Source organism: Curcuma longa, unplaced genomic scaffold (assembly GCF_044706935.1).
Source record: "Curcuma longa cultivar G26 ecotype Majalengka, Jawa Barat unplaced genomic scaffold, ITB_CL_G26_1.1 contig_11413, whole genome shotgun sequence".
NCBI lineage: Eukaryota > Viridiplantae > Streptophyta > Magnoliopsida > Zingiberales > Zingiberaceae > Curcuma > Curcuma longa.
In genome coordinates, this window is record NW_027428871.1 from 23312 (window position 1) to 35040 (window position 11729).

General features: G+C 36.4%; 1 protein-coding gene across 1 annotated transcript; it reads left to right on the forward strand.

The window, feature by feature from the left end:
* Positions 1-1394: 1394 nt before the first annotated feature.
* Positions 1395-8702, forward strand: LOC141815844 (1-aminocyclopropane-1-carboxylate oxidase homolog 1-like). Its single transcript, XM_074703714.1, has 4 exons — positions 1395-1907; positions 7220-7541; positions 7640-8210; positions 8300-8702. The coding sequence occupies exons 1-3, from the start codon at positions 1411-1413 to the stop codon at positions 7889-7891; spliced, it is 1071 nt and encodes a 356-aa protein (XP_074559815.1). The 5' UTR covers positions 1395-1410; the 3' UTR covers positions 7892-8210; positions 8300-8702.
* The last annotated feature ends 3027 nt before the right edge of the window (positions 8703-11729 follow it).

Here is an 11729-nt window from a genome sequence, read left to right on the forward strand (position 1 = left end):
ATGAGCAGCTCATAATTTTTGCAAATGATTTTCCTCTTTTTTGTACGTCCTGTTGTGCATTTATATAACTGGTGCTGGAATTTATTACCCTCGAAGTCTCCATGTTTTTTTTTTTTTTTGGGTCTGTGGAGATCTCCGTGCTGTGTTAGTTACTCATCATGTTTCACAAATTCATTATTTATATAATAATTTTGACCGAAGCTGCATATGATGACTTAAAAATTTTAGGGAAGACAAAGATAATTTTAAATTTTGATCAATTTAAATTTATATAATAATTCTGATAAGATTAATATAGGAGTTAAAAAACAGAAAAGAGAATAGAATAACTTCAGGTATATAACAAAGGAGAATATTTAAGATGACTATATGATCTAAACTAGTTAAAAATAAAAAATAAAAGCATATGATGATTCCAAGGCTCTAGAAAATACAATAATTAGATTTGGCTAAATTTACTAGGTGATCTCTTACAATTCAAAACTAAGAACATATAATGACTTCATAATCACACAGGGATCCATGTATTTGTCAAAATTATTGTGTGGACTTAAGCTAATCAAAATTGAAACTCAAAGGTATAGAATGATTCTAGATGTTTTATAGAACACAAACGATGAGTCAATTTTAAAATTAGGATAGTTTAGATTTATATAGTAATTTTGGTTAAACTACTATATGAGCATAAATTAGTTTGTTTGTAAAATTTGATTAATATAAATATATGCAACAATTTTAACAAAAATTACTATATGAATTTAAAAAATTCAAAAAGTAAATAAATAAAAGGATAGTGTGAGTCAACGGTGAAGAAAAGTATAAAATGATAGTGAGAGTAAATAAATAATAAATAATTTTGTCCAAACTGTTACTTATTTCAAAGATTTCTGTGACTCTAGATTCATCTAATAAAGTTTTCACGGTGAAATAAAATATAAAACTATAAACTATAAACTATAAAATTCTCTAAGCATTTCACCCTAACTTTTGGCAAACTATTTGCAGTGTGAAGATGCCCCTTGCAAATTGTGCAACTTAAACTTGGCGAGCAGTGAAAGGCTAAAGTTTAGTATCATTGTTGGATTTATTTGGTGGATTTGAGGCTAGAGCATATACAACAAAGTAATAAATATATTTTTAAATTATAGATTAAAAATAAAAACATCCCTTTTATTTTTATTTTTATTTATTAAAAAAATGAAATGTTCTTTCCATTTTTAAATATTTTTCCCACGTGACCAAAGGTAGGCATGGATCCACTTGTGGCAGGGATCTACATGGGAATCCTGTACGGAGCTAATATTTTATGGTACAGTGGGGAATCAGTGAGGATCGGCGACTTGAACAAATAAATAAAGAAAAAACCAGAAAAGGCTACACCAATCAGCAGCTCCTCCAAGTTTTTCAGTCATGTCCGCAACCTACGACCGAGCCTCTGCCATCAAGGCCTTCGATGAGTCGAAGACCGGCGTCAAAGGCCTCGTCGACGCAGGCGTCGACGAGCTCCCAGCTTTCTTCGTCGCTCCACCTACCCAAGTCGATCCCAAATCCACATCCAACCACCAAATTCCTATCGTAAATCTTAAGGATGTACAGGCCGATGAATCACGGAGAAAGCAAGCGGTGGAGGAGTTGATGCACGCTGCGATGACATATGGCTTCTTTCAAGTGGTGAATCACGGAATTGCAGGGGACTTGCTCGGCGCAATGCTCCGAGGAGTGACGCAGTTCCATGAGGAGCCGATTGAGGTGAAGAAGCAGTACTACACGAGAGACATGAGGAAGAAGGTGCGCTTCTGTAGCAACTTTGATCTCTACGTTTCGCCAGTAGCCAATTGGAGGGATACTCTGTCCTGTATCATGGCGCCGGAGCCTCCACGATCGGAGGAATTGCCCGACGCATGCAGGTAAATGAAAAGCGTCTCACCTAGTATGCAATTTAGAAAGCGAACCTAATCCTAGATTCTCATTTCGAGCAAGTGATATAAAGTAGTTTCTTTTGTGGATATTGAAAAATTCTCTTTAGTTTCTTCACTAGTTGTTGAAGTCATAGTTATAACCAAGTAATTGTCAAATTAAGTGCTGATCGTTGGATGTGTCTCGTCACAGTTAGCAAATATGATCTTGATGCACAGTGATTTCCTTAAGGCTTAATTCATGCTCGCCATAAGTGTGCAATTGGTTCTAACGAATTTCCTATAAGATACAATGAGATTGTTACCTTGATGCATCTTATTGTCGAAGAAGAGCATATGGTTCACCTTATCAAAAATAAAGTCATTGCAATCTCCCTTGAATTTCACTAAATTTGGTTGTTGCAAAGAAGAAGGATCTGCAACGTAGATGGGAGAGGAGTGGTTGTTGTATTTTATGAATTCCAATGAATTCAAACTAATCTGCCTTACTTCTTCTCTTGGCTATTTAATTTATCTACTAGTCCATGCCCCTTCACTGTTTTGTGTTGGTTGGGCTTATATGTTTTGTTAGTTGGCGATTTATCTAGGTGGTGATCAAAGGAAAGTAGTATCCGATCTGTGATAAATCTGATGTGTTTGTGTGAACTACAAAAAGTTACACGGGAGAGATAAGACTACTAGAAGAGAGGCGCTTAGAGATTAAAAATGACCTTGACCTCGGAGATGCGAGGAACTAGTTTTAAAGAACTTCTATGTTCCAAGCATGAAAATTACAATGTCAGCACGACACGTATGCCTCAAAACACGTGAATGCCTTTTAATCTTGGATGTCTTTTTGTGAAATTTTAGATTTTTCTTTGTTGTTGATGTTTTCTAACAACATTGTGTTGGATAGCACATCATTGGTTTGCCAGGTCGTCATTAGAAGAAATTGCTAGATTCAAGAATTGTAATCAGAGTTTTATAACATTCTATAAGAAGTATAGGATGTAGATGAATTACTGTTGATACCATTGTGAGCATGGTTATCATAAAGGTGATTGCTTACACTTGAAAATCTAGATGGAGAAGCAGATCAAGAAAAGACCTATGCTAAAATTTGTGAGTTTGAGTAAGAAGATGAGCCAAAGGAGAAAGAACAAGATTGGGAACCAATCCAAAAGCATAATAACTTATAATTATACGACAAGCATCAAGAAGGGAGAGTAGTAGTATGTAAAAGTCTCATGCTTATAGGAAGCCTTTTTATTTTGTTTTCCATGTAGAGCCAAGTATAGTGAGATGTAGTGTTCTCAAAGGAAAATGCTGGGATAATCAGGTTGGATCATCAAAATGCTTGGGTGGTCTAAAATCTAAATTGCAAATTGTCTACTTAGAGGGGTGTCACGGATATGACAATTTGACAGTACTGTATTGTTTTTAGATACTTGGGAGATTACTTCTAAAATGCTCATACTATGCTATGACATTAATGAAGAGGTTGGGAAGCATTGCATTATAGAAATAGGTCTAAACTATCTTGGATCTTTTCCAAGGATCATCTATGTATTTTGTTTTTTAGTGGGCTCAAAGAGTCTCACCTTTGAACTCTATAAAAAGATTTATAAATCACCTATTAGTTTTTTTACCAAATTGCGAGAAACTCAACACAAATCAATGCTTGGCCGATAAAGTCGGCTAGTTTCACCATGGAGTGATTAATCACTTGAATCCTTTGAGGCTTCAATCCCAAGTCTTGTGCTTTAATGATCATGTAAAAAGTATTACAAACCTTGACTCTCTTTAGAGGCTCAGAAGCGGTGTTTTTCTTGCGACCCCTTGATATATGATACTTGTCTCTTCAAATAGTGATAGGGTTAAAGACATTGGAGTCCATGGAGTCTATGATAAGAGAGTTGGTAGACTAAAATAATGAATAGATTTGATGTTCATATCTAGAGAATAAGTGCACTGATGTGAATAGGTTACAAAATAAAAAAATCAATTCGGTATGATATTTGCAGTGTCAGATGTTACTTAGATGAGAGAATTAACTTATTAGGCTAAACCACTTAACATAACATGTTTAGATTCAAGTTAATAGTAGCTCTCTCATCTAAGTTGATAAAACTTATCTATTTAACTCATAATGTGGATTAAACATAGGGTGTCATAGTGTTCCACGTTTTAAGTCTTGACATTCTCACCCAAGCTTAACTCATTAGCAGCCTATAATCATCCTTAACCAATGGTAGATGAGACTAAATTGCCTCTCTGCTATCATAAGAAAATTTTTCTAACATCTTATCATTCCTTGGATTAGATTTATTTTGATATCAATTTTCAGAATTGACACATTAACTTATCAGGCTAAACCACTAATCTAAAATTCTTAAGCCCAAATTAATAGTAGCTCTCTCAACCAAACTTACAAATCTTCTCTATTAACCCACAACTCACAATGTGGGTACTAAACTTAGGGTGTCACATGTTGAACCTCCAAACTCTACCTCTTTAAGTTTTTCCTCACTAAAGTTTCCTAGGAGGATAGAAGAGCTAATGCCCCTGATAAATTTTTTAGTGTCACATGTTTCTTCCTTAATAAGATTAGAGGATATTGTGCAATGTGTCATGAGACAGTGTATGCGGATATGTATCATGAAGGGAGTGAGACAAAGAGCATTCTTTTCTATCTCTTTATGGGGGTTAGGTTACTTTTAGCCTTCCATCCTGTTCAGGGTGATGCCTTTAACATCCCTAGGTTATAGCAAACCTAGTATGCTTACTATAAGATCTTATTGATAACTTTTATATAGGGAGTACTCTTTATCTAAGTGAACTATAAGATGACATCAGAAACTTAGAGAGAATTGGCAGATAGTGAGGTTCCTGGTACTTGATTTGTGGATGAAGTAAAAATTAGATTCCAGTGTCAAGTTTTTTTTCGAAAATTGGGTCATAGTTAGGTGAAGGCTCTGTCTGTTGGTCACAAGGTGTGCAAAAGGTAAGAGTTCAATTTTCTTGATTTTATCCTCTGAGATAGTGGAATACCTATAATGGTCCTGGTCCCTATTGAGCCTTATTGTTTCAACTTATCCCAGGTGTAAAAAGGTTCTGCGTATTCCATTAGGATGGGAAAAGAAAAACATAATTAAAGAGTTCAGCCCAGTTAGATTTAAATCATTTGAATTTAAGTTTCAATTGGTTATAGAGATAGTTCGGTTAAAATGAATGCATTGTGGGTGAAATTGAACAATATGGTTGAATGTGTGAGAAAAGACACATGCAGGATTACTAGGGAAAAATTGAATCAACTTGCAAAAGAGAATGTGAATGAATGAATGCTTACCAAAGTGACTTTAAAGGCTTCTATAGTTAGTTGAAGTGTGCTAAAATGTAGAAAGTCAGAAAGACAGATCACATAACAATTCAAGAATAAAGGTAAAATAATTATAATTAATGACCCTTTATATAGATTAAGCTGATGTTTTGGAGAAGGTAAAGATCAAAAGGGTCATGACTCAAAATTTATTATAATTGAGGAAGATTAAAATTTATCTCCATTAATGATTAAAATTGAAAGAATTTCATATGAAATTTCACTTAATAAACTTGATATAAAATTGATGCAAGTAATCTTACCCACTAATAGTAAGTGCTCTAGATGGGTAACAAATGTACTTTAATATGTCAATAGTTGGAATTAAACTAATCCTCCTGCACTAAGCCTAACCAATAAGAGATTGACACATGTGCAAGCAATACTATGCCAATATATAAAGTTGTTATAAAGACAGGTTGTATCCACCTAGGTGATTATACCACATGGTGACTTCTCATTGGACGAACACTCAATTTGAGGGCTCTAAAAGAGGATTAGTGGCACATATACAAGGGAGATTCACTTGGAATATAAAATATTGGATCTATAAAGCTCAGGGTGAAGTTAATGCAGTCAAGAATTTTAATTATATTTAGAATTATTTAAAGTCGTCCTAGTCATTAATTTTTTTAAAAAAAAGTTGTTTAGTTTTTTTAGAAAATTTTATTAGGTTTATTAGAATAATTAGGGGTTTTTTTTAGAAAGTCTATTATTTTATGAAGAACAAGTATGTTGCCAATTATAATTAGGTTTTATTAGAATAAACCAACACCAGATTATAAGAAAAGTTTATGTCAAGCACTAGGGGAGAGTGTATAATAAAGAAGACCAACTTGATTCCATGATAGGGAGAGTGTATAATAGAGAGACCAACTCGATCCCATAGTAGAAGAGAGTGTATAATAGAAAAGACTAACTCAATCCCGCGATTATGAGGCAACCCCTTGTATTTTAAATTAGCTCTTACGTTTTATTAGAATAATTAGGGTTTTACTAGAAAATTTTATTATTGTATGAAGAACAGTCAACTATAAAAGCGGTTAGGATTTCATATATTGGACAAGTTTTGAGTTATACAATTTTTAATTTCCTTTTCTCTCGATGAAAATCAGTAACTTTCTTCTGGGTGAGGATTGTATCTTTATTTGTCCATTGTGTTGCATAATTTCTTGCCGCTTTGGAAACATAATCTTCACTATGATTCAACTCACTAAAAAATTTTCACCTTTGTCGACTTAGCACTAAAAGCCACTTTGCCTTGCTCTTCAACTTTCACCTCAACTCTTGAAGCAAGAAGCAATTTAACACTTGTACAACTCAGGTGAGAGGCACTCCTTACAACCCAACTCAACCCAACCCAAATCAATCTAACTTCAAGCAATTCAGCTGAATCCTAATCTTTACTCACATAGACCAAACTCTAAGCAACTCGGTCGAATTGAACTTATAACTCCATTTAATTCAGTCGAATCCTCTCAACCTAATCTCTTGTAGACCTCAGTCAAGGTATGAGCTAGTTGGAGCAGCTAACAATCTTCTACATCTATTGTAGTATTAACTATCATAGTAGGTATCTTATTATGGTGTACTACCTACTAGAAAATATGGATTTTGAGATTTCAGCATAGAAGGTCCTAGGTTACTTCTTGAGTATTGAGTATTGCTTATCTCATATTCAGCTTAACAGGGGCAATAGCATCTTCTCTTCCTTTTCATATGGGAAGGTGATAGATTTTCAAGTCTTAGCTTATCATGCAGCTAGTTATTGGTGTGTGTTTTTCTCTTATCTTCTGAGACTGAAGCTTCTAATTAGCTTTATAAATTCATTAATGTATCAATTCTCTTTTGTCTAAAAGATATTCATTTTTGCTTATCTCAAAATTAACTTGTATACCAATTTCTTTTCTGTTTGTGATGAAAAAAAATGCCTTTGCATATGCAGAGATGTTATCTACCAGTTCGCAAACCACATTCAAAGCTTGGGAACACTTCTGTTGGAGTTGCTCTCGGAGGCTCTTGGCCTGCATAGTGATCATTTCATACAGATGGAGTGTGACAAAGGACTTGTTGTTCTAGGTCAATATTACCCAACCTGCCCACAGCCAAACCTCGCTCTTGGAGCCAGCAAGCATTCTGATCCTGATTTCATCACCATCCTTCTACAAGATCAGATCGGTGGCCTTCAAGTAATGCACCAAAACCAGTGGCTTGATGTCCCTCCCTCTACAGGAGCTTTAGTTGTAAATATTGGAGACCTTTTGCAGGTATGTGCTTTGTTTATGAACCCACTTCATCGACAAATTGGAAAATCTTATGCCTGAAAAGTTAAACCAAGGTTTGGTGCTTGCATTTGATATTGCAGTTGATAACTAATGATAAGTTTAAGAGTGTTGAGCATCAAGTGCTGATAAAGAAGGGAGGTCCAAGAACTTCGTTGGCTTGTTTCTTCACAACTCAGGTTTGGCCATCAACAAAGCTATATGGCCCAATAAAGGAGTTGTTGTCAATAGAAAACCCCCCACTTTATAGAGAAGTCACAGTGAGAGACTATCACACATACTACTATAATAAAGGAATTGATGGACGATCAGCCTTAGATAACTACAAGTTATGATTGAAGACGTGTTAAGCTGTTGTGAGTTACAACTATTAAGGTCGGTTGTAGACTATATATATGTTTGGCTGTGGAGTAAGCAATTAGCATATTTATGTAATAAACAAGAGTTGCTGTTAGTTTATGAATTTGTGCTGGAGTTGTATATAATCTTTGACATGTTTAATTTGGCATAGATGGGAAATCAACCTAGCAATTGGGTAGTCATTCACAGTCATTACCTATATGTTATCTTAATCTCCAATTGGCCAGCAGGAAACCTAGCAAGGAATATCAGAACAACGTCGTAAAAGAAGGTTGCAGCAAGATTACATCCTTGGTAAGTCAACCTCTTACCATTGGGTAGTTTCAGTACTTTATTAAACAGTCTCAGTCATATTTCTTTCTGATGCCAAAATGGGAAATCAGGGAAATGGATAATCAGACTTCTTTTGGCGAAGTTGCAATTCCACTACATCATCAGCGAGATACCAGGCATAATGAAGTTTTGTTACCTGGCTTAGGGATTATCAATCTACAAATTCAGAAGATCTTCTGCGACTAAACCTTGCAAGGAGTCTTTGCTTCAACAAAACACATTGGATGGATATCTCACCTACTAACAAATGGTCTTTCGTTTGGAGTCTTTGCTTGAAGGATTTTCATCAAACTATTTTTCAGTTATTCAGGAATACAAATGTAATTGTTAGTGAAGGAGATATCCACGTTTTAGACTTGGACATTTTACCACACGTCCCGGCACAAAATCTGCAGGGCTCAATATCCTGGAGATGGGAAAGCTCAGGCAACTTTCTTGTCAAAAATGCTTATGAGAGACTTTTTTATGGTAAAATTTATTTCATTGCTTCAGTTTGGATTTCCTGTCACAACCTAAGTTAAAATTCACTCTTGCTGGTCTTAAGATAAACACCAAGGACGTTCTCAACTATAGGATATAATGAACCTTAAAATCACATATATGCGTTGTAATTCAGAGGATGAAACAGTAATCACCTGTTTCAGCAATGCAAAATGGTGCAACAAGAATGAACAACATTAGCTGTGCAACAAATCTTTTAGTTTCAGATAGTATACTTTCTTCACAGGTACTATCCATACAAGAATAAGGGGATGACCTAGAGCCTGGTTTAACAGCATCAGTCAGGGCTGGCCGTGATTAGTATGGTTAGGAAAAAAATCATAGTCTACTTCCTAGGTTAAGTTTGTTTCGAAGGACTGGTTTTGTTGTCGAAGTGGTTTCTGGTGTCTGATTTCTGTTTCAGCTACCATTGCCTCTTCCAGTCTATATTTGTAAGTTCACTTCAGAAAATTTCTAACAGACACTGTCAGGGAGAGATGAGGAACACTGGTAGGATTCGATTTTTTTTCATACTGAGTTATCATTTGGACGATAATGTGTTGAGAAAAAAAAAGTCCAGCTACCGTTCATTTTATACATGAAATTTATTTTCGGTTGAAATCATTTGTGTCTTACAGCTGTTAAACTGTCATTTATCATTTCACCTTAATTAGTAGCACTAGTATTTGGTAAGATGACAACGATTACTGGTGGGCTTCGACACCCACCACCAACTGCCGGCCCGTCTGTCTCACCGCAAAGCGAGAGTTGATGAACCCACGTACTGGTCACATCCCTGTCAACGTCCTTTGAGCCGTCAAAAGGAAGCACAGGCGAAATTACAAACTTCCCTTTGGATGACCTCTATTTTTAACCAACTTTTGTGTTTGATACTCAGTAATAACCTGTAAGAGTTGGGATAACCTAAAAAGTCAGGACATATAGGCCGAGCCGACTAAGATCTAGCCGGGCCGGGCCTGTAAGGAAAAAGATTGAAGGGAGTCATTGGGCTCAATACTGAAGCATAGGAGGGCTTGGGAGTGTAGGGGATTGGGCATTCGAGCTTAGAAAAGTATAATGTTTGATGTTAGGGACTTGGACTCTCATGACTGTAGGGTGTTCAGCATCGGAGATTTGGGCTCAGGGAAACTAAGAATGAGAGAGGAGAAAATTTAATCTAACGGTAAATCATTTTAGGAAGGAGCGACGAGTAATGAAGGCAACTAATGATGATGACAATTAGTCATTACAAAAGGAGCATTGTTGGGGTTGTTACCAATGAGGTGGGCAGTAATGGTGGTCGGCGACCATTGCAAAAGGGGAATCGTAATGTCATAATGGATGTCATTATTCGATGAAGGCAATAAAAGAGAATGATTAATTGAGGGAAGGGGAGAGAGTCTCTGGCTAAACTATCTCCTCCATTCTACAATATCTCTATTTTCTCTTCTGAAATCTCACTTAAACATTAGAGTTATATCGGAACAAGATTGGTGCCCTCTGACTATGTGTTAACTTTGAGAAGAAAATATTCTTTGGACTTGAAAGCAACAAAGAGTGCTTGGCGATAAGCATCTGAATTTTACCATATCATAATTAGCGCATTTGTGAAAAATTTTGGAAATAAGAGGTTGACGATGGTGCAGCTAATTTGGGCAACCGTCGAAAAGGCACTCCAACACCAAAGGAGCCTAGGAGATTGTCATGCTATCACATAGAGCTGGAGGCCACCATCAAGGGTTGGGAACAACATACGATATAATCCTCCAAGCAACCCTTCCCTTCCGATACCTTGGCTACTCTAAGAAAGGCATGAGGAAGAAAGGTTATCCTGGATCAAAGTGAGGAGGAATGTCACTCTGTTTACAAATGATATTTCAACGGAAGAGCTACCCCCTCATTTTCATTCTTCACAAATTGGAGAATATGATAATTTCAAAGACTTGGAATAACATTTATGTCGGTTTGAAAATGCTGTCTTGCCGTAACAGTATTCAGATGCTATAAAGTGTCGAGTTTTTGTGATCACCCTGGTCGGCTCAACACAACAATGGTTTAACACCCATTCTTTGGGTTCATTTGAGGAGTTTTGTTTCCATTTTCTCCCACCATTTTGTCAATTATAAAAAGTATCAATAGACATCCCACAATCTATTTAATTTAAAGTAGCATCTGATGGAGTCTTTGACGGTCTATATTTAGAGATTCACCAAAATAGTTTTGGAAGTGCCCTCTGCTATCTTGTGAAAGAGGAGAAATTCTTCTAATCCCTAGTGAAGAAGTCTCCCGTGGTGTATGATGACTTGTTGGGGTAAGTTGAGAAGTATATTCATGTGGAAGAGGTACAACAATTAAGATAGGAGCAAAAGGGTGTCGGGAGTGGATCTCACCGTGGGGAAGGCACGTCTCGAGTAATAAATCTCCAAGTAGCTAAAGTCTAGTCACGTATTCGAACCACCTTGGCTGCACTATCCGATGATTATGATAGTAGGAGGAGCCCCAAGGGTTATGGTGTCTTAAGAAAAAGACGTTATAAATTTGTGAAGATCATCAAGTGTTGAGGCGTCCATACGGGTATGATAGGGAGCCCTGAAATGCACCATCAGAGCATTACGACACTTATCACGTGGAGTATAGCCACACCACCCAAGATTATTAAGGCCTCAAGTGGGAAATAGAGAGAATCAAGATGGAATATCCTGTTTGACCACTCTTGGAGTCAGAAAGCTCTAGATGATTGCCCCAGTTAGCTCCTTATCGCTCTATCCAATACACTTTAGGAAGATAGACTTGGGGCTTTCAATTGTCATTAACTCTGCTATAGGCAAATAAGAATAACATGGAGAAGCATCCTCGAACCAATCCCCTTATGCGGAAGAGGGAGTCACTAATGGGGATCCAACTAGGCACGAAAGGCTCATTGTTGGATGGGGAGTATAGCGATCAGGGACAAGGAGACCTTGATTATGTTTGACTCTTACAATCTAAAGGGTGTGCTTG